This window comes from Pantherophis guttatus, chromosome 2 (assembly GCF_059756535.1).
Source record: "Pantherophis guttatus breed Tessera chromosome 2, ASM5975653v1, whole genome shotgun sequence".
In the NCBI taxonomy this organism is placed as follows: Eukaryota; Metazoa; Chordata; class Lepidosauria; order Squamata; family Colubridae; genus Pantherophis; species Pantherophis guttatus.
In genome coordinates, this window is record NC_142064.1 from 27490657 (window position 1) to 27514437 (window position 23781).

Consider the following 23781-nt stretch of genomic DNA (forward strand, 5'->3'; position numbering starts at 1 on the left):
CCATCAGAGAGGACGCTGCGTGCCACCTCTGGCACGCATGCCATAGGTTCGCCATCAGGGCTATAGGCAAAATACAAATCCTAGGTGTTTGTCTGAGCTAAGTTTGGTTGAAGTTTGGACTGGTCTGAGATGATGCAATGAAGGCTTGTGTTCTGAAATATCCTTAGGAGATTGTGCAATGTAGTGAGTTCTGTGTCTTCTGCTAAATGGTAGTGGCTTAATACTATTATGTCCTGAAGGATAATCCCATCATCCTGGAGCTGAAGGTCTGTTTTGTAGATAGGCTGGCCCAGTCTTTCTTAATGGGCACAAAATATCTACTAGGATTATTAAGAAAAGGTGGGGGTTCTTTACTGCCTCTAAAAAACACATTTCTCCATTTCTCCCTCTGGGAAATATAATAATCTGCCTTTTTAAATATTCCTCAAAATATTTCATCCTTCTAGGAGGGTGGGTGCTGACTTTATCTTCTCTTCTTCTGGCCCCACCATTCAGACACCACCCAGGAGCTGCAGAATTATTTAATAAAATATGGATGCAGTAGCAGTTAAAATAAATACATGCGGAAGTGCAGTGCAATCAAATCCAAACATAAGGAAGCATTCCTCCTAGGCTCCAGGAAATGGATCAGGCGCAAGAAAGTCAAGTTTTCCCCCCCTACACTTTTTCTCAGTAACAAAATATTACTCTTCCTAGTAATATGCATCACCATTTCGTGATAGACAGTATGCACATTTTACGCCAAATGGTATTTTCCTGATGGCATTTCCTTCAGAAAAACCTGGTCTTTGGGTGTTAAGTGAATTTCGTTGTATGGGTATAGTGTGTATACATGTACAACGACAATAAAGTTGTTATTATGTTGATGATTATCTTTATTCATTAAATATGAAACTCAGTCAACTGAACATTCAAAAATGCATCACAAATACCATTGACTGGTGCTAATGGTTGATATGGATTACTGCCAGTGTCCTAGGTATCAACCAAGTACCTTCTTAAGATGTTTGATGTTCCAAGTAGCACTGTTTTTTGCAGTTCCGCTGGTGTTATTGCAGGAAACTGCAATTTGCTGATGTATGTTATAAAATTCTAGGACATGGTACCAAGTGCCCCGATGACAATGGGCATCACTGTTTTTTTTTTTAATTATTATTATTATTATTATTATTATTATTATTATTATTATTATTATTATTATTATTATTATTTAATCTTTAGTGAGATTCACAGCCTTTGAGGCTGGTTAATAGCTCAGCAGCTCGAGTCCTAACCAAGGACCTAGGAACTGTTAAGGTATCATCGGAGGATGTAAGCTGTTCCGAGTAAGGTGGTTTTTTGTAGAGTCAAAATGTTCAAGTCCGGCAAATTTAGAATTTCTAAATAGCGGGGTAGCCCTTTGGGTATTGCTCCGAGGGCTCCAATTACAATCGGGACAACACACGATTTCTTTTTCCACAGTCGCTCAACTTTAATTTGCAAGTCCCGGTACTTTGTGATGCTTATCTTCAATCCGTGCATCACCAGGTATTGCAATGTCAATGAACCATACTTTTTTCTTTTCAACTATTGTTATGTCAGGTGTGTTGTGGACCAAGTGCCTGTCAGTCTGAATCCTAAAGTCATTATTATTATTATTATTATTATTATTATTATTATTATTATTATTATTATTATTATTATTATTATTATTATTATTAAAGTACTATCTAGCCCTCCTAGCTGCAATTCTATACGCGCCTTCCATAGGTCCCATCAAATGCAAACGTTTATTCCTCCGTAAACCGACATGAGACAGGAAGATTTTTCCTGCACCAAAAGACAAAACGCCTAAAACAAACTTGCTTCTTTTCAGGGGGCTGCAAGAGTCAACTCAACGGTGGACTCGACTTCACAAAGTTTCGCCTTCCACCATCCAACGCTCAGAAGGGACTAAAGTATCGTCTTCTCACATCTCCCTGCCCGCTACCATCCCGCTCTTTATTTTGCATTGGCAGTAACCACCCTCCAAGCCCGCCTTCCCCGTCCGGTAGGCCAGCGTCGGCGATTTCAGCGGCCTCGCTTCGCGTTCCTGACGAAGACGGAGGTAGTTTGTCCCTAGCGGCACCCCTTCCCGGAAACAGCTGATCGCACCATCATGGCGGCGATGGTGCTGCTGCTGCGGGAGATCTCAATGACAACGGCTGCGGCGAGACACCTGCTGCGCGGGGGAGGAGGAGGACGAAGAAGGAGCGAAGCTGTCCTCGCCATTGGGGCCAGGTATCTATAGAAGGGGCGGGTGGCTCCTTGGCTTAGACGGATCCCCCCCCCCCAATCGTTGCATCTTTCCCTGCCCACCCGTCCTCTGTCCTGCGAAAGTGGGAAAGGTGAAGGCGTTTAGCCGCCCAGGCAACGGAGGATGCTTCGCCTCTTCGGCTATAAAAGCTGCGCTCCCCATTTGGAATCCCCTTCAGGAGCCCCCGGCGAAGCGGACTTTATCCCGCCTCTTCCATCTCTTGAGGTTGGAGGGAGAAGTAGCGGAAGGCAGGCTGTCAAAACAAAAGCGGAGGCTGCGGCATCTGAGAAGAAACCAGGCGGGAATGCTCCGAAATAGCAGAATTTCTCAAACGTGCGGTGAAACATTTTGCGTGTTGATGGGATTCCTGCTACACGTGGTTGAAACAGGCTGAAATAGGGAAGCTTGATATTCCAAGCAATGGAAGCTATAGGGCTGTGTCGTGTATGAGTCCAGATAGGATGGTCACAGCAGTCATTCTGACAAATGCTACCTTTCCTGATTCTCTGTATAAGGAGAAAAGAATGGACATCCTACTTTTTGTGTCTATGATGAAGGTTATGTTTCTAGAACATGGTTCGGTTTATTGATATGTAAGCCTTTCGAAGCTTCCCATATTTGCAGTTCCCTTTCTTTTTTTAGCTTCCAGGGTTTGTGGAAAAAAAACGACCACTATCTGGAAGTAATAACTATCCATTCAGAGTCACCTTGCAGGGGAGATGGGTGGCATAAAAAATTAATAAAATTCTATTCTTTCTAGTAAATAGCCAACTGAATCAAATTTCATCTACAGAAATTTGCAGATCCTTTTCTTTTTTTTAGATTCCAGGGTGTATGAAAAAGTGACACCTAGAAGTAACAATAACAGAGTTGGAAGGGACCTTGGAGGTCATTTAGTCCAACCCCCTGCTCATGCAGGAGACCTGTACTAGGGATTCGAACTGCCTAACTGCCAATCTTTCTGATCAACAAGCTCAGTATCTTAGCCACTGAGCCGTTTAGTAATAAACTCAGAGTCACCTTATAGGGGAGATGGGTATCATAACAATTAATAAAATGTTACTTTTTCTAGTAAATAGCCAATTGAATCAAGTTTCATCTACAGAAATGATACTCTTAAAATTTCAAAACATGGATTATTAAGAATTTTTATCATGGTTAAGTTTCTAAGGAATCAGGCCTCTTTTTAGATAGATTTAGATTTTTGGTCAAAAAGTATAGATTTGCTTCTCAATGTAAAATTGTATATTTTTCCTAGAAAGCAAAAATAATTATTCCACATAAATAGCTGGTCTATTATTTATGGCCAGTGTACTTTGGTTATTTAGAAATGAGATTTTGAGTAGACAGAAGTTTTATGCTTCCAATGCTATGATAGACCATTGTTTTATTTCTCTAGAACAATATTGTTTGTGATTTTTTTCTTCCATTCCATCATTTCCAATCCTCTCCAAGATTTCTGGACAAGTTTCTGCATTTTCCCTGGCAACGCTTTTCAAAAGTGGTTCTTTGACTCCTTCCTAGGGCTGAAAGAAATTGATTGGCCCAAGGTTACCCATCTGGCTTTGTGTTTAAAGTAGGACTAGAATTTCCCAGTTTCTAGTCCAATGCTTTACCATTACATCAAACTGACTCTCATGATCTTTTTATTTCACTATAAAAAATAGGTACAATTAGCAATAAAATTTCCTCCACCCAGAGTGTAAAACTATTTTTCTTAACTTTTCCAAGTGAAAGTTTTCAGAAATGCAAAACCATTGAAAACAGTGTTGAAGAATTTATGTCAGTTTATAGCCAAAATCGAATTAGCTCCAAGTATTTTATTACTGAAAATTAGTACATAACCTGATGTATCAGTGTTATTTGGAATGTTATAAAAACAACCTAATTATATCAGAGGTGGATATCAGCAGGTTCTGACCAGTTCTGGAGAATTGGTAGCGGAAATTTTGAGTAGTTCGGAGAACTGGTAATAAAAATTCTGACTGGCCCCGCCTCCATCTATTCTCTGCCTCCCAAGTCCCAGCTGATCGGGAAGAAATGGGGATTTTGCAGTAACCTTCCCCTGGATTTTTTTTTTTTTATTTGATTTATATGCCGCCCTTCTCTGGAGACTCAGGGCGGCTTACAATGCATTAAGCAATAGCCTTCATACTTTTGTATATTTATACAAAGTCATCTTATTGCCCCCACAAACTGGGTCCTCAATTTACCTACCTTAGAAAGGATGGAAGGCTGAGTCAACCTTGAGCCTGGTGAGATTCGAATTTACAGTAATTGCAGACAGCTGGTGTTAATCACAATGCTATTAGTCTGCTGAGCCACCAGGATTGGGGTTGGAATGGAGATTTTGCAGTATCCTTCCCCTGTCATGCCCACCAAGCCATGCCACAGCCACCAAGCCACACCCATAGAACTGGTAGTAAAAAAAGTTTGAAACCCACCACTGAATTGTATATGCTGAAAACAATATGATACTTTACAACAGGGTTGTCAAACTGGTGGCCCGCTAGCCAAATGCTTCATAAGCTGGCCACGCTCAACGCACAGTTTAGTGAAGGGGGAAAAAGTCACAATACATCACGTAATGACGCCGTGATGACGCGAGTTTCACATCCCTGCTTTACAATAATGAAAGGGATGTCTTTCATAATGCAAATTGCACATTATGCTTCATTCTATTCCTAAAAAGCTAAGCAATTCCTTGCAAGCGAAGCAATTGGTGCGGTTGTTTGTGTAACACCTTTAACATCTCTTAAGTAGTATAAAATCAGACATTAAAACCATACTTTAGGCTACTCTTAATTAAAAGCTAGTTCATCATTTTGTAAGACAGAATGCTCATTTCCAAAGCTAAGATGGTAGTATACCCCTAATTGCTAGCAAGTATCCATTAAATCAAAATGCAGAAGAACATATTACAAATAATAGATCATGAATATAATTAATTTGCAACCCAAATTCTACAAAGTCGTATTTCTTTATTTTTTTTTTTACTCCTGACAATATTGTTCTGCAGCAAACAGTCCTCTTTTGACCAATCTGGTTTTTTAAACCAGCCATTATATCTCAACCAGTCATTAACATTCCAAGAATATTATGCATTACAAAACACATATTTGATTGTTGGTATGAGAAACCCCATCTCTAAGGTCTTTGTATCCAAAAAGAACTGGTATTTTCAAGCAGTATTTGAAATCAGTTTTTCAATCTTGATGATAACACAGTTTTTCACAGCTATTATTTTTTCCAAAAAGAAAAGAATAATGTATTAAGTAAAGTAGAAAATAAACTTAATTATATTAACATAGTTATTGAACTTTTACATTCAAATGTAATTATTTTAGATCAAGCTACAAATGCTCAGCTAGCTGTTCCTAAGTACAGTTTATATTGTACAAAATGCACTTGATCCAAGAACTGTTCTCACCATTCTCTTGTTCAGAGTAATAATGTCTTTCAATGTAGCATTGAAAATAGATCAAGTGCATTTCATTTAATGGCTTTCTAAAGCAGGGGTGGGCAACTGTGGCTCTTTTACAACCTGTGGACTTCAACTCCCAGAATTCGTGAGACAGCCAAGCTGGCTCAGGAATTCTGGGAGTTGAAGTCCACAGGTTGTAAAAGGGCCACAGTTGCCCACTCCTGTTCTTAAGCGTTGAAATATTAGGCATATGGGTTATAAGTTAATAATATTAGGAATAATTTACACAAACTGTAACAAAACAATACTCTAATGATACTTAGCTTTACTTATTATATATTTCCCATGCAATTGTTGTAAACCAGGGCTGTCAAACTCAATTTCATTGATTTCTTCAGGGTTGTGTTTGACTTCGGGGCCAGAGTGGGCGTGGCCAGCTCTACATCACTTGTGATGGGGCACCTGTGGCAGCTGGAGTGCTCTGTCAGCGAAAACAGAGCTCAGGAGGGCCTCCCACTTTGTTTTCAGCTGCAATGGCATCCTGCAACTCTCTGCCAGCAAAAAAGGAGCTCAGCAGGGCCACCCACAGCCCTCATAAGCTCCATTTTTGGCTGGGACAGCCTCCTGCAATCCTCTGCCAATGAAAATGGAGCTCCATTTTTGCTGGCAGAGCAACCGCGGGCTGGTCCTTTGCTGTCTCCAGGGCAGCTCCACGGGCCATATCTAAGCACCCCATGGGCCAGATCTGGCCCTTGGGCCTTGAGTTTGACACCCCTGTTGTAAACTAATGAGTAAATCCAGATTAAATCTAAAGTCTTCAAGTTAAGATCAATTCCTGCTGATTTATGGACATACCCATGACATTTTTTGAAGTGGTTTGATGGTTTTCTTTTGTTTTTTCCTCCTAACATGCCAATCCTCAGCCCTGGGTCCCCCATCCTAACCTCACCTTTCCCCATTTAGCTTACCAGCCATGACAAATTCATTACACAGCTAAGAAAAGTACATGAAGATAACTATTAAGAATCTAGTTAATATTGTGGAATTCTTTTTTTTTTAGGATCAGTCAGTCATCTATTGTAACTTGCTAGGACAAAAGTAAAATGGATTTCATTTGAAAATATAAAAAGTAGTACCGAGAATATTTTTCATAAGCAGCTACAGTATATTGATTAGGAATGTATCCGGTTGCTCTCCGATCTTGGTAGTAGTTTGTCATTAATTCCTGTGAGTTTTGTAGTAGAATACTTATTTATACTTTTAAACCACTCAAAAACTGAAGTATACAGATTAAAAACTTAAAATGCAAAATCACAGTATAGGTAGTCCTCAACTTACTATCACAATTGAGCCCAAAATTCTCATTCCTAAACAAGACAATTATTAAGTGAGTTTTACTCCATTTTACAACCTTTCTTGCCACAGTTGTTAAATGAATCACTGCAGTTGATAATTTAGTAACCTGGTTGTCAAGTGAATCTGACTTCCCTGTTGACTTTGCTTGTCAAAAGGTTGCAAAAGGTCATCACATGACCTTGGGACTCAGCAACGGTCATAAATATAAACCAGTTGCCACGCATCTAAATTTTGATCACATGATCACAGGGACACAATGAAAAATAGTCATAAGTCACTTTTTCATTACTTCAGAAAGTTACATTGTAACTTTCAATGGTTACTAAATGAACTGTTGTAAATCAAGGACTACCTGTATCAAAGAATTGATTCTTCAAATGCATATGACAATAAAAGGATACATGTTGAAAAATCAAAACATAGACTTCATGTTGTTTTTAGTAGAAGGAATTCTAGGGACAGAAGACTATAATTGAAAAGACCCTCTCACTTGTAAAATATCCATGTCCTGTCATTAATTTGGGACCCTCATAGAAATGATTCATGTATTCTGAGTATTTTAATGGAGGAGAATCCTTTCTGATAAACAAGTAATTAACACTTTGAATTGACTTCATAAATATTCAACATCCAGTAATTTTTTTTTAAAAAGTGTCATAATTTATTTTTAATAATTCCACTTATTAATCTACCTGTTCTGATTTACATATTTAATTATTTTGATTTATATCCCACAATTTTAATTTGTACAATTCAATATGGTCTAATCCCTGAAGTTTATAAACAGATTTCAGTGTGGAAAAAAGATTCTTTCAAATTTGACTTCACAGGTTGGCTCCTAGTCTAATGTTAGACCTGAAAGGGCCTATCATGTGTCCCTATCTTGTCAGTCTGTATATTTTCTATCTATCTGGGTTTTTTAAATAAAAATACAAGAGAGGTTTACCATTGCTTTTTTCCACACAGTATGAATGAATGCTTTTGTTACTAAAGCAGTAATCTGCTTCAGCATCTTCTTACATTGCTGCTGCTGCTTGTTTGCTTTAGCTGGGCAGCCAGAATGATCTTCAAACCTTGAATGATCTTGCTGGGAATATATTCTCTTGGCAAACTTTTCCTTCATTCTTTGCTCATCCCTCCTAGGAACATCTACTGCCGCCACCACCACCATTATGATGAGACATTACAACAAGACTTGGTGGGGGTGGGAGTCTGTGGTTACCTGAACATATTCCCAATAGCTTTCTTTATTATATGGAAATCAGATATTTTTTATCACCACTTCATTCTTCTTTTAAATATCCCAATCTAGTCTGAGTCTTAATAATTTTCCGGCAGTCTTCCATCCAAATACTAATCAGGCTGGACACTTTATAGCTTTTATCAAAGTCAACCGATACCTACTAGGTACTGTTACAATGAACTTTATATATTATATTTTAATAAATATATTATAAATTAACAAATATTAAAATATTGAGAATTGTTTATGACATTATGTCTGGGTCAGCTTGACCCATTCAGTTCATTCATGCCTTCAGTGATTAATAATTCAGAAGTATAAGTTCTATCCATAAGTGGAATACCATTTAACTTGATCTGAGATGTCTAACCAGTCATGCTTCCAGCATAGGTTACCCCACATGACAAGTAAAACAGTTTATCCTGTAAAACAGGCCTGAAGCCAAACTGAAATAGATCCTGAAAATCATTTATATTTGATATTGCCTACAATTGATCAGGAATTACTAACTGGAACATCTGGCTAAAGGTTAGTTTGGTATCTAGCGTGTTAAAAGATGAATATATCTTTCATGATTTGGAGATTATTTAACATAAATAACAAAGTGTAGCAGTTCTAAAGCACTGAATAGTGAAAGGACATAGCCTTTTCCAACGTGAAGTGGGTTGTAGAACATTAGCTTTTCATTCCTTACACTTCTGGAATTAAATAATTTGACTTTTGAGTTACGTTGTGATAATTAATGCACACTTGGTATGATCTGAATATATTTGTGGAGAGACATTTGACATTTCAGAAAACATGCAGGGCAAAGCACGGGGTCACCTGTGGTGTTTTGCAAATAATACTTCCACCCCCATTCTTCTCACAGTTTCCAGCAGTCAGCCCACAATTACAGAATTCCAGCACTAGTCAGTAGTTAAGAAATTGTTGAATGAGCACAATAATTGTTCTCTTTAATTTGTTTACCATATGAAAATATTCTTTCCATATTCTAGGTAAAGAAAGTTTGGAACTGATGCCACAGCCTGTTAATCCAGTTAGGATAGCTGCTTCTTGGTCTGATATTAGCAAGTAGCTTTTTCTTAAGTACTCTATTGTTTCTTTTCATAAGTAACTATATGCATAAAGGCTACTGATGATGAATTATTTAGACATCTGATACCAGGGAAGAATTTTAAAAAATCTCTTTAATGGTATCTATTATATTGAAAGGCTTAAGTTTTAAATTTTATGGAGTTGTTTGTAATATCCAGTTGAATATCTTTTAATAGTGTGCTTTCTTAATAATGTATTTAGTACTTGACGGGTCATGAGTTCAATTACAAAAGACAGGTGAACTTTCTATACCAATTGGCTTTGATATCTGAGACCATGTATGTTCTTGACCTTGACAGCCAATGTTAAAATTAGGTTTATTTTATTGTATTTATTTACATCTCGGAAAAGCAGCATCTGTATATTTTTCAAGCTAATGTTGTCTTAAAAGGCAAATGTAGAGAATTCTTATGTTCGTGTTGTTTGGGATATGTGTGTGAGAGGACGAAAAAGAGAGTGTCAAGTACCTAGTTTAATATATAAACTAGTTACCTAGTTTAATATATGATTATTTTTCAAGTCCATGTTTTTAATCCAATTCATCTTCAAAACACTTCACTTTTTTTTTAACTCTAGAACAGAAAAAAAAACCTTTCAGCAGGAGGCAACATGTAGATTACTTTATCTGAGTTGGGAAACTGTCAGATTAGGTTTGGTTGGTATTTGGATGGCAGATTCCATCCGATACTATAGTTGTAGACTAGACTGAGAAATAAAAAAGATATATCCTGGAAAAAGAAACTCTTATAACAAAATTTTATGGATAAATCTGTGAAATCACAAGGAATTGAATTGTACACCAAAATATTAAGATAGATGTATGGTCATGTGATAGGTGTCAAGGGACGGTGGCCTGAATTAATATTTTGTTTTCTTTTTCCTTTTGCACATTGAAATGAACAAGATGCCATCAGTGTAGCTAATGAATGGAGGAATTCTTCACTTCCAAATAGTTCATACCAGTCATATAGTAATTTACATAGATATTCTCCTCTTAATCTTGCACATGTTTGAAAAAGAAAGTTGGAAGAGTCTGATCATTTCTATAAAATGCAATATTGGTAGGTTAAGTTTAAAGTGGGATATGTTAATTTTTGACTATTACGAATTTGTTTGATTATTCCAAGTTTTGATAAAAATTAATTTGAAAGCATTCTATGAATGATTACTATATGTGATATCTGCCCTCTAAAAAGTTTACATCTTTCTAGAATACTGAATAATATGTATTGATGTTATATCAAATGAAAAAATACATACTGTCACTAAATATGATTATTAATTTATTGTCATTGCACCTCCTATAACAAAATTAAATGCCATCTTCAGTGTACATTATAACTATAAAAATAAAACACAAGCACACATCCTTCACATTCTATACAATTGAATTCAGAACTCCTAATTTTGCATTAATATTGCATTATACTGTAGAATTCAATATAGTTACTGCTCTGGGATAGAAACTGTTTTTCAGCCTATTTGTCCTTGTTTTTATTATCCTGTACCGTCTGCTATTATGACTCTTTGAATCATTAAACTAAGTCTTCCTTGTAATGATTTAAATCTAAATTTAAACATTTAATACCACAAAACACTTTTGAGCTGATAAATAGAGCAGTTGATAATGCCTTACTGTAAAATTAAAAATGGTGGAGATAGAATAGAATGCAGAGATATAACAAAAATTGACTTTCAGAGTAGTTATTCATGTTCTTGGAAAATATTCAATTAAAAAAAACACTTCTGGTATAGATGCTTTCCATTCCACTTCAGTATCTTTGTGGTTTTTGCCCTTTTCAGTATTCTGTAGGTGATATTAGTGATTGTTTTTATCTGCTATGGCTGGAAAAGAGAATTTTGGTGTCAATTGTTCATGCTTTAGAAACTTCTAGATTAAATTATTGCAGTTGTTTCTAGATGGAATAGTTTTTAAAAACAGTTCTGTAATTTCAGTAAGTGTAATTTGGCAATGAAAACCTGTTGTTTGAGATTTGAACCAGGGTTAATTTTAAGTGCTAGTGGTGTGTGTCTATGTGTTTGATAGGACTTTTGGAGAGAGCCACAGAAAATACATTTTGCCGTTAAAATAAAAATTGCTAAGAAACTCTTTTCTTCTAATTTAAAATGGCTCCTTTTTAGCTCTCATATACCCGACTTCAACAGTGCTAATAAAAATCCGAAAATATGATTCACGTTCTGTGATACAATGCATTTATATGGTTCATATTATGGTTGTCTCTGAAATAATTTTTGAGGTTTTACTAAACAATTGCCTTAGTAATTTTAGCAATTTTTCATCAACTTCAGCTGAAACTGTCACCATTTTTTCAGAATTCCAGTGAGCAAGATTCCAAGCAGTAATTACTTAAAAATATAATCTGCTTATTATTCAGATATATTAAAGCAATTTTAAATGTGTTTATTTATTTAGAAGTTTTATATGACTATCCAACTTGCGTAATCATGGTTCTGGACAGTGTGCATCACATTTTATAACATTATAAAATGTTTTATATTATTTATATTATTTTATTATTATAACATTTTATAACATTATGTTAGGAAAACTAAATTATGGTTAAAACTAGCTACATCAAGAACTAGATGGCAAATTTTTTTCCATGTCACCATGAAATAATAGTGTTTTGGTCAGGAATAATAGTGAAGCCTTGGATGTCAGTAAAGTTTAAGCAGTTCAGAAAGAAAAGGTACATTGAATACCTAGGAATGTCTTTCACTTTTTACATACATATAGGTAAAGAAAGCTAGGCAGGGCAATTCTGATTATTACTTGGAGGAGATACCCTCAGGTAACCTAAAGGTGGTAGGCTAGACTGGGAATTGTTGTTTTTTTTTAAATCCCCATAAAAAGGCAAATTGCTTCCATATCCTTATCAATAAAACAACATTGATGTCTCCATGTATCTCACTAGGAGTCCAGTTTGATGAGGGAGTTTTGTTATCACACAGAGCCTCGCAGAAAGTAACTAATCGCCAATGGATTCTTAAAGTACTAGCTTTGATTGGATTTCAACTGGATGATAAGATCAAGTTAAGGGTTTTTTTATTGCTCTCAATTGGGCAATTTGCAGTGGAAAGAGACAATCTTATAGCTGTTTAATCTACAGGCTGATTTTACTTATTTAGTTATTTAATTAATTTGAAAGATTTATATGCACCGTTGCTTTGGAAATCATTATTATATTTGTCTCTATTTTTTTTTCCATTGGACAAATCAATTTTTCACTTTAAATCTTGCACTGCAGGCCTTTCAAGACTTCCACATGGCAGCTGGCACAGGACCAAACCCAAGATACACAACTTATCACAGTTGATCAAAAATTGGTAAGGCTTTTCTGATGTATATGCTCCCTTGAAGATATTTCTGTGTATCAAGTAGTACGAATTGTATACTGTAGTTGAAAATCAGTGTAAGTGCAATTGCCAGATATTAAAGTTCTTCAACAAAAATACTTACTATGGTAACTTAGCAAAAGGCGTTCAAGTTAAAAAAGGTCATAAGGGTGCATATTTAATCATGTATTATGAAATTATGTATTATAACTATAATGGTACCTTGGGACTTGTCATTATTTTATTTATTTATTTTTATTTTATTTCAAATTTATATATCGCACCTTCTCCCAAGGGACTCAGGGCGGTGTACAGCCAGATAAAAACATACAATACAAACATTAAGAACAATTAAAAGAATATATATTAATTTGGCCCCAGTTTAAAATGACAAACCAATTAAAAATTAAAAATTTAAAAATATGTTAAGCCAGCCCAGCTTGATGAAAAAAGAAAGTTTTAAGGACATGGCAGAAGGCACCAAGGTCTTGGATTCTCCTTATCTCAGGGGGCAGCTGGTTCCATAGGGTAGGTGCCCCCACAGAGAAGGCCCTCCCCCTGGGGATCACCAGCCTACATTGTTTGGCTGATGGCACCCCAAGGAGGCCCTCTCTGTGGGAGCGCACGGGTTGATGGGAGGTTGTCGGTAGCAGGCGGTTTCGAAGATAAGTAGGTCCTATGCCATGGAGCGCTTTAAAGGTGGTAACCAACACCTTGAAGCGCACCCGGAAGACCACTGGGAGCCAGTGCAGCTCGCGCAGGAGCAGTGTTATGTGGGAGCGCCATGCAGCTCCCGTAATTACCTGCGCGGCCGCATTCTGGACCAGTTGGAGCCTCCGGGTGCTCTTCAAGGGGAGCCCCATGTAGAGAGCGTTGCAGTAGTCCAGGCGAGAGGTGACGAGGGCGTGAGTGACTGTGCACATGGAATCCCGATCAAGAAAGGGTCGCAACTGGCAAATCAGGCGAACCTGACAAAAGGTCCCCCTGGCTACAGCTGTCAGATGTTCCTCCAAGGACAGCTGCGTATCCAGGAGGACTCCCAGATTGCGCGCCCTCTCCGAGGGGGCCAAAGTCTCGCCCCCAATAGTCAGCGATGGAGTCAGCTGACTATATCGGGATGCTGGGAACCATAGCCACTCAGTCTTGGAAGGGTTGAGCTTGAGCCTGTTCCTCCCCATCCAGATCCGCACAGCCTCCAGGCACTGAGACATCACTTCAAGGACATCGTTGGGGTGGCCTGGGGTGGAGATGTACAGCTGGGTGTCATCAGCGTACTGGTGGTACTTCACCCCAAAGCCACGGATGATCTCACCCAGCGGCTTCACATAAATGTTGAACAAAAGGGGCGAGAGGACCGACCCCTGAGGCACTCCACAGATGAGAGGCCTCGAGGTCGACCTCTGCCCCCCCTGCCAACACAAACTGCGACCGGTCAGAGAGAAAGGAGGAGAACCACGTAACACGGTGGCCCCCATCCCCAACTCTTCCAACCGATGCAGCATGATACCATGGTTGATGGTATCAAAAGCCGCTGAGAGGTCTAACAGGGCTAGACCTTAATTGGTTCCGGGAAGCATGACAAGTACCAAAAAAGACGAGTACCAGATTTTTCCCATAAGGAATAATGTATTGGTCATGAGGCTACTGACAAGTTCTAGTTTGCTCGTCGAGTATCAAACAAATGAGTATCAGGGCAAAGTTTTCATGTCAAAATATGTCGAATACCAAATTCGATGAGTTTTAAAGCAGTCAAGTACTGGTGTACCACTATACCTGCATTATGTTTAGGAAGCAATGCTTTAATATGCAGTGTGCCATTTTGAAATACTTTTCTGAATGAAATTATGAAGTCATACATGATTCAATAATACTTATTAAAATTAATTGTTAGATTTACCATTTTTAAAGAAATGTAATAAAAATGTACCTTATAAATTGATTATAAAATCTGCTCATATATTCTGCCCAAAATGTGAATGAAGGATCACAATTAGAAACAACTGTATAGCATTCTTTTACTAATCATTACCAGTTCATAATTTTTAAGTTCCAGTATATTACAATGCGTGGCCTATTACCAAAACAGTGATGCTGAAATATTTATGCTTATATTATTCATTAATTGGATGTTTTTTTGTAAAGCGTTCAAGGGACTTGTTATATCGTGGTTTACATAATCTCCATTGACATTATTGTGTTTTATTTTTGGAGGTGAAAAATAGTAACAAATCTCTATCAAAGCAAACACAAAACACACTTAGAATAGATCTGTATGAAGTCACTTTTTTAAAAAATGAGTTTTAAAAGCTTACAATAATAATGGAGCAGGGATAACTTTGTTACTATAGACTACTATTTTGACACAATGCAAATTCAGTATTGTATCTAATTTTTATTGGTGGTGATGATTTGCAAATGCCAGTCCATAAATTTAAATTAATTGCAAGTTTAAAGCAGAAGGAAATGTTCTTATTTTTTTCATCTTATTAGGATGGCTGGATTGGGATACAAGAAAGTAAGGAAAATAGCTAACATTAAGGGAAGTTTGTTTTGTTGTTTGAATTTATCACTGTTATAATTGATGTAGAGAAATTTTCACTGTTCATTTTTTGGGCATTAAATAAAAAAGAGGTGACAGTTTTATTGAATACATGACATTTCTCTTTAATAATGTATACTTCAGTTGCATTTTGTTTTTTTCTCAAATATTTTAGCAGTTGTAGTCTCAACTTTTCAAGTTGAAGCCAATGTATTGTATAATTTTAATTGAATTATTTACTAGCTGTAACTAATATTTTTCTATTTTCTTCTGTATAGTAATAATTCTTAGAATTAGTAAATGAGGCAACATTTTATAATAACTATTAGATTAGGAATCAAAATGTGGGACTGACTCCATTTCACAAATCATATTTTCTGTTGGATGGTTTCATTCAACTTAAATGAATAGAATTCTGTATCTAGTAGAAAATTATTTTACTATCAAATTTTGCATATCTTTTAAGTTAGACCAAAGGTCCAGAAACTGAAAAAGCTTCTTGGATGAGAAGCAAAACATTTTCATGAGGAAAAAAAAAAAACCAAGAAAGTCCATTTGCCTTTTGTAAAAGCACCTTTGGGACAATCATGAACTCTTTATGTGTGTATGTCTAGGAAGCTAAAGTGGAAGAGTTCTAAAATATAGTTCCATCCTACATAGCATTCTCATTTCCTACTACTTAATAGCAAGCTACATCTGAAGCATCAATTGAGTTCTAGAGATCTGGGGTGTGGCCTAAAGAGCTGAAAGTTATTTGATCTTATCTGTTTTCAGAGTTACAGGTGGCTCCTGTAGGTTTCTCTGTTGCTGATGTGAGATTTCAGTGGTTATCTCCCTCAGTGAAGCTTAAAATGATTTACTGCCTCACATATGAAACAAAAGTAGTTCCAATGCTGTTGTATAAATTATGTTTCTCCTTGTGTGTTACATATGGTTTTCCTTCAACCGTTTCTCCAGACTTTTGGCCTGAGTCACCATGTCAGTATGTCTTTTAATCCAACTCAGATTTTGAATTTGTTGGTAGTATTATTTCATTATTTTTCAATTTAAAACCAGAAACATACAATATAGAAGTAGCTGTCTTTATTCAGTTTGATGCTAAAATAATATATATGTATTAGGTACTATGAGATTATTGTTAATAATATTAGTGTCCAATTATTGCTAAAAAGCTTGCATCATAAATATGATTATAAATTATTGTGTCAGATAAATCTTCCTATAATATTGAAGGTGGAATTCCTAACATGCTAGTTTCCCTAACACTAGTTAGGGAAGTTTCCCTTTTCCATAAGGAAAAAAGAGGGGAAACATCTTCTACAATTAGGGACTTCAGTCAGAAAATATTGTGATGTAGATTTAACCAGTTAATCACAGCAATGTGTGACCTAATGTATAAAAAGAAGGATATTATAATACTTCATAATTGATACTGGTACTTTTATACCATCTGTGTAGTCCAGTCTCAGAAAGTCAAGGCCACCTTTGCTAAACTAACTCAGCTCAAGTTATCTTAGAGGGTGACTTTAAGTTCAGTTCATCTTTTATTCATAGAATGGAGAAGGCAGATTTTATTCTCTTCTAATCAATGGCTTGTCCATCCACTAGTGATAGTGAGACCAGCAATGCAAGACTATTTTTCATGGTCTCTCTTTCTGTGGGGGTCTTGAAAGCATTTCTCTGATCCTTGTTTGCTTCTTTGATCTGCTTGACCTCAGCCTGCAGATGAATGAATACTGCCAGTTGAAATATTTGTCTTTATCTTGGGTTGGTTTTGCTTAGAGGCCCAAAAGAAAGGTTCATCATGACTTTTGTGTCTTGTAGACTTCAGTAAATGTTCTGGAGCTTAGTGACATATGATAATGTAATAAAATGTCGTTGTTTTAAGTTTGATGGTTGTGGATTTCTTGGTGAAAACTTTAATCTGATAACCTTGTTAAAGGCATAAATTAGGAAAATGAAGGAGTAAGTACCTACTTGCTACCAATAGTCAAAGTTTGTAAATTAAGCTTATAAAATGAAAAGGACAAGTAAATTGGAATGGGCTTTTATGATTTAGAATTTGGGGCTTTATTTTCTTCTGGGACTCAAAATAGTATTCAGAAACATTCTGTTCTTGAATTCTACATTATGGCTTTTGCATATGACTTTTATTTAAGAACTTTAGAAATCTTGTAAAACAAATGTATGCTCCACCTCTCCATCCTCAGTGTGTGACAAAACAAATATGTCAATGAAATTCTTGGAGTCATGTTATTCCTTAAATATCCTTGGAAACAATATGGTATACAAATTAACTTATGCTGTGCCATCAGATATGTGATGTGAAGTAGCAGAATTACAGAAATGTAGACACTTGGATAGGAAACAAATAGATTGCATTTGTTGATACCTAACAATCTAAATATGGAACAGGCCTCAGACTTTTGTACTACAACTCTACTTCCAGTGGTGCAAGCCAAGCCACTCATATTACTTACTGAAGATTTATCTCAGATGGACTCTCCAGTTCAGTCCAACTACATATGCTGTAATGCTGTTTAGTTGGGCTAATCGGTTGCTTGCTACTCATCCCTATACTGAATAACACTCCTCAAGAGTACCTTGTGTAGCCAAGAACAATATTGCTTAATTTGTGCTATAAAGAGTTCTGTTTGTTTTCCCTTTTTAGCTACTGAAGATTTGCTTTACTGTTCTGTGTCCATCCAAATATATTTTTGTAGCTAGTACCAGTTCAAAGCATAGTTGTGGACAGCTGTACCTTGGACACAGGCAGTGGAAGGATTATAATAACCTTATGACCAAAGCTTTGTATTTAAATTGAAGGTTGTGTCATTGACAAAAGAGTCTTTTCTTCTTTGTCTCTGACAAAGATTTACTGAAATAAAATATAGGGAAAAAAATGTAGTCTTTCTGAAATGAGAGTGCAACTTTGGTTATATGTACTCTGTATTTTCAAATAACTTTTAAATTATTTTTATTTCTATTGTTTTATTTCAACATAATACTTATATTTACCTAAGAAAGAATTCAATCAAGTTTTGCATTTTTGCCACATTTATTAACAATATTTTTCTATTCTGGCCAGTTTTATGGAATGTCTGTGTGATTCATTCTTTCTTTCTTTCTTTCTTTCTTTTTCTTCTTTCCATTTTTCTAATATATTTCAGTCCAATATAAATACAGTGTATAAATGTAACAGTAACAGAGTTGGAAGGGACCTTGGAGGTCATCTAGTCCAACCCCCCTGTTCACACAGGAGACCTATACAAGGGATTTGAACAGCCGACCTTTGATCAACAAGCTCAGCGCGCACACACACACACAAAATGGGAAATTTCTGAATGTCTTCTGTCTTCTGAATGGGTTGAATTTGAAGAGTATAATTAAGAATTGAGGCTGCCTTCCAATGAAATTTAGTTCTCAACAATAAACCTGATACTAGATCTGTCTTTTACAAAAAAAAAAAGGGGGGGGATATGGGATAGAAACTGAAATTCCTATCTAAAAGAAAATATTGCAAAAAGACAAGAAAAAGATGCAACCCCCCCCAATTTATTATTAGAAATAGAACTTGATAATGAACAGTTGCTGCAATTCTTTCATAACAGTTTCTTAGCTTTTTTGTATCAACAAAATCAGCATCAGAAGTTCCTGGATTCTTATGTATTTACATAATGTTTTACGTTTCTCTGGGTCTAATTTAATCTTGAATAATCCAGAATTACTACCCACTACCACCCCCAGTTTCATGACAGCTAAGTGTCATGACAGTGTTGACAGCCAGAAAGAGAATCTGTAAATCCGGTTACAAAACAAAGAAATATTAGTGTTAAATTATTTGAAGTAGAACAATCTGGAATGGAAGTGGTTTGAGAAGTATTAAATTTCAAAATATGTAGTCAAATAGCTGGAATTAACAATCATAAATCCTTATTCCTGACTATTTCTCTATCTCAATTCTTGGAATATTTGTAAATGTTTGTTATCTTTGGGTGATTGCCTACCTTTTAATCTTCAATAAATATTGACTACCTTTGTTTCCTGATACTTGATTTCAAGTTTCCTCCAGCAACAGTCATTCTTTTGCAAGATTCTTAAAATTACTGGTTTATTTGTCCCAAATATGTTTTTTTCAAAAGGCAACTGGACTTTGTTTTTCCTAGAAGATGTTTTGCTTCTCATCCAAGAAGCTTCTTCAGTTGCTTCTCATCCAAGAAGCTTCTTCAGAACTAAAGAAGCTTCTTGGATGAGAAGTGAATCATCTTCAAGGAAAAACAAAATCCAGTCGCCTTTTGAAAAAGCACCTTAAGGACAACCATGACCTGGATGACTAAGAATCTCCATAGACATATTGGTTTATTTGACAGCATTTGGGCGCTTTATTAGAATATTGCTATTCTTGCTTAATCCTAGTCAGTGTTTTAGAACAAATCTGTGTAATGGATTGTGAGGATGTCTGTCCTAAGGCATTGATTAGTTGTATTTGTTTAAAAAAAGAATCCTTGAAAAAAAGAAAAGAAACAAATTAGGTCAAAAGTAGTTACAAAATGTTTAGTCAGTTTGGATAGAAGACTTTATATGCTAAGAATAATTCCTTGCTAATAATGAGACAAAATTCAGGCTTTGAATATAGATCTTATCTATTCCAATCTTTTAATCTTTTAATGACACAACGGTCCATAACTAAAACCTAAGCCATCTTTCAGTTTATAGTTAGATATCATCTCATGATCTCTCAATATACTTACTTGAGGCATAGGTGCAATAAAAGATCTGATGCCTGGAGGCTTTAAGGCTTGGGATAGAAAAAACAAAACAAAAGTTGAATCCCATCAAGACTGAATCATTGTGTGACCAGAAACTGGCTTTGTCTAACAATAATTGCAGAAAGAAAACAAAGACAGAAAGGTGGAAGCAAAATTTATTTACAAATAAGGCTCTGTTAATGCAGGTAATCCTCAGTTAATAACAGTAATTGCGTCTGGAATTTTCATTACTAAGCAATGGCAAAGCATTGGAACAACCTACCCCCAGAGATACGCACGATACCAGACCTCCGGACTTTTCGTCGGGCCCTGAAAACACATCTATTCATCTAGCCGGGCTGGTTTGACCCCATCCTTACGGTTTTAAATTTATAACTGGTTGCCATTGTTAAGTGAGCATTGCAGGTCACTAAGCAAGGACCTCCTCACAACTTCCTACAGCTTCCAACAAATAATGTGAGTGTGGAAGCTGGTGAGAAGTTGTAAGTCCCAGGTGGCTTGCAGTCAGATTGGCAGTCAGGTAGGTTGGCTGCTGCCAGGTGGCTGTAATGGCACGGTTAAGTGTTTTCAATCCCAGCGGTGGCTGCTGCCATGTGGGGAAGTTTTATCCAAGCAACTTGCAACCTTCCCTGTTGGCTTCCCCAATGAGGGCAGGACAAGAAACAAAGGATGGAAACTAATCAAGGAAAGAAACAACCTGGAATTAAGGAGAAACTTCCTAACAGTGAGAACAACTAACCAGTGGAATAGCTTGCCTTCAGAAGTTGTGGGTACTTTATCACTAGAGGTTTTTAAGAAGAGACTAGACAATCACTTGTCTGAAATGGTATCAGATCTCCTGCTTGAGCAGGGGCTGGACTAGAAGACCTCCAAGGTCAATTTCAGCTCTATTCTTTTTGATTGATTGATTGACTGACTGACTTTGGTTGTGGGAAGCCAGGAGGAGAGATCACAAATGGCAATCACACGACTGTGGGATGCTGCAACTACCGTGTTTCCCTGAAAATAAGACCCTGTCTTATATTTTTTTGAACCCTGAAATAAGCGTTTGACCTTATTTTCAGGGAGGTCTTATTATTTTGGGGTGCGTGGAGGAAGACGAGGCTTCTCTTGCCATCTTACCTGATTTCCAGCTCTGTCTCCCTAATCCTAACCAGAGGAAATGGTGGGGATCGGCTGCACATGCATTTAAATATTTTCGGGGAGGGTTTATTTTCAGGGAGGACTTATTTTCAGGGTGGGTTCATTTTAGCGCATGCACTCAAAAGCCCGATTGGGCTTATTATCCGAGGAGGTCTTATTTTCAGGGAAACAGGGTATCATAAATGCAAGTCTATTGCCAAGCACCCAAATTGCAATCATGTGCAACAGCTGGAACTTTGAGGACCAGTTGTAAGTATACTTGTTCAGGGCTGTCACAGCTTCAGACAGTTTCTGAACTAATGATCAGTAAGCAAGAACTAGTTATAGCTGTTTTTCTTTTCTATGATATCGCCTATCATTTAGGAACATGGTTATTTCGATATGTTTATCAAACATTTTCTTAGTAGAAACAGTACAATATTTCACATGTTTTTTTGTCTGCCACAAATTTTCAAAAGTGTTCTTAAAGTAGATATTAAAACTATTACAATTATCAGAATACTACCTTTTGATATAATGTATACCAGGGGTGGGTTCTACTTACCTTTACTACCGGTTTGGACTGGGGCCACACACTTCTGTGCATGTGCAGAAGCGTTTTGATGACGTCGGGGTGTGTGGGCGGAGCCTCCCTCCAGTTTTACTACCGGTTCTATAGAACCAGTCCGAACCGGGGGCAACCCACCACTGATGTACACATCTTTTATAGTAAGTACAGCTTGATTGTAACTTGCAAATATTTGTCTACTGCAGAAAACACCGCAAAGTAACATTAAGAAAAGAAAAACAAACATGATAATTATGCAGGTATTAAAGCCATCCTCTAAGCCAATGCATGCACATTTATATTTAGATAAATATATTCGGGTTTTTTTTTTTAAAAAAAAAAAAGATCGCTAATTCATTGCAATTCATTACTTGTCAATTAATTCTCTCTTTAATTAGAATAACATATCTCAATTCAGCCTCCGGTGCTTGCTGCCACTTGCTTTTGTAAGTAATTACTGTGATTAAACATGTGGCAGTGTTAGCTAGCTCAGCTAACTGGCTAGTGATACAGAGCTTTCTGTAAAATGACTGCAGGCAGCGAAGATTCTGCTAGACGACAGTCTATATCTGTAACTGTCGCAGTTCAAATAACAAAATTAATATATATAGAGAGAGAGAGTTTTATTGTTTAAAAGGAATATATTTTAATTGAAAAGGTGATAAAAGAAATGCACATATTCTTCTCCATTGCAAAAACTAATCTGACAGATTTTTCAGAGGATAAGGCTATTATTTTGAATTTGTAACCTGACGTTTTTTTTGTGCATACTATATTTGCATTTGGTTTGCAAAGTGAACAGAAGTTTTATTTTGCCTGTTCAATTTCACATTGGCACTGCTATCTCTTTTGGGACATAGGAACAAATTAGATTGAGCTTTTAAAAAAAAAAAAATCAAGTGTCTGTTTTGTCTGGATTTTTCTCATAGAAGGTTCTTGTGCTGATATTTCAAGGCTTTAGTCTGGAGCACTGGGTCAAAGGATATTTCTCTTTGAAGGGCAGACAGGAGTCTTTTTTAATTCATGAGTTTCTTTGCTTTACATCAAAGAATAACTCAGACGGTAGTGTGATGGCAGTTTGGAGCAGTCTTTTAAATGTTTAATGTTGAATACATATGTTTAGTTCTTAATATTGTTCCATTTGAAGCATGTATTCTGCAAGACATCTATTTTATTTTTTGTGTTTGACTTTGCTATTTATATTAATATTTCTGCGATACTCCACAACTTTGGAGAAATTAAATATTAATAAAATTAAAAGTTAGCAATAAAGATTCTATTACAATATAAAACACAGTATCAGTAAAGGTGTTTAAGCAGTAAAATTAAACACAACTAAGTCTAACATTTTAAGAAGCCATGACTTCAAAAACCATACTAAAGAGCAATAGTTTTTACCTAAACTAAAGGTAAAAAGAAAAAGTACTAAAGTACTAAAGAAAATTCAGACAGATCCTATCTAGGAAGGGCATTCCCCCCACAAGACCACTATCCCCAAAAAGGGGCCTCTTTCTGTTATCTACAATCTGCAGACTCTCACAGTAGGGTTTCATTTGAAGAACAATGCCTGATAATGACACATGGTTTATTTATGAGTTATAGGGAGAGGGAATTCTGATAATTTTTGTTAAAGAAAAACACAAAGTATCTTTTTAAAAAAATACAAAACTAAAAGAAAAAATAAACATACATACATACATACATACATACATACATGTATCTATGTATATGTGTGTGTGTGTGTGTGTGTGTATATGTGTGTGTGTGTGTGTGTGTGTAACCAAGGTGGGAAGAACAAATAAAAATTGAGAATGTACAAACGTGTGTGTTTATACACCGTACGAACACAAATGTGATTTCTAAATATTTAAACCGTGCAATTTTGTGTAGCATGAGATTTACAGATCAGTTAAGGATAATATTAATTTAGCAGATAAATAATGAATATATTAGGATATAGATGTATATGTCCCCCCTTTATAGTGAGTTTTCAGTGTTCTTTGTGTTACTTTTTATCTGGAATCATTTTT

At 36.3% G+C, this 23781-nt stretch overlaps 1 protein-coding gene across 1 annotated transcript in view; it reads left to right on the forward strand.

Annotated features, from left to right (window-relative positions):
• Positions 1-1861: 1861 nt before the first annotated feature.
• Positions 1862-23781, forward strand: part of NDUFS4 (NADH:ubiquinone oxidoreductase subunit S4) — a 41362-nt gene continuing 19442 nt past the window's right edge. Inside the window, exons 1-2 of the mRNA XM_034440863.3 lie at positions 1862-2259; positions 12666-12744. Coding sequence (XP_034296754.2) covers positions 2138-2259; positions 12666-12744 — 201 coding nt within the window. The 5' untranslated portion in view covers positions 1862-2137. The remainder of the gene's footprint in view (positions 2260-12665; positions 12745-23781) is intronic.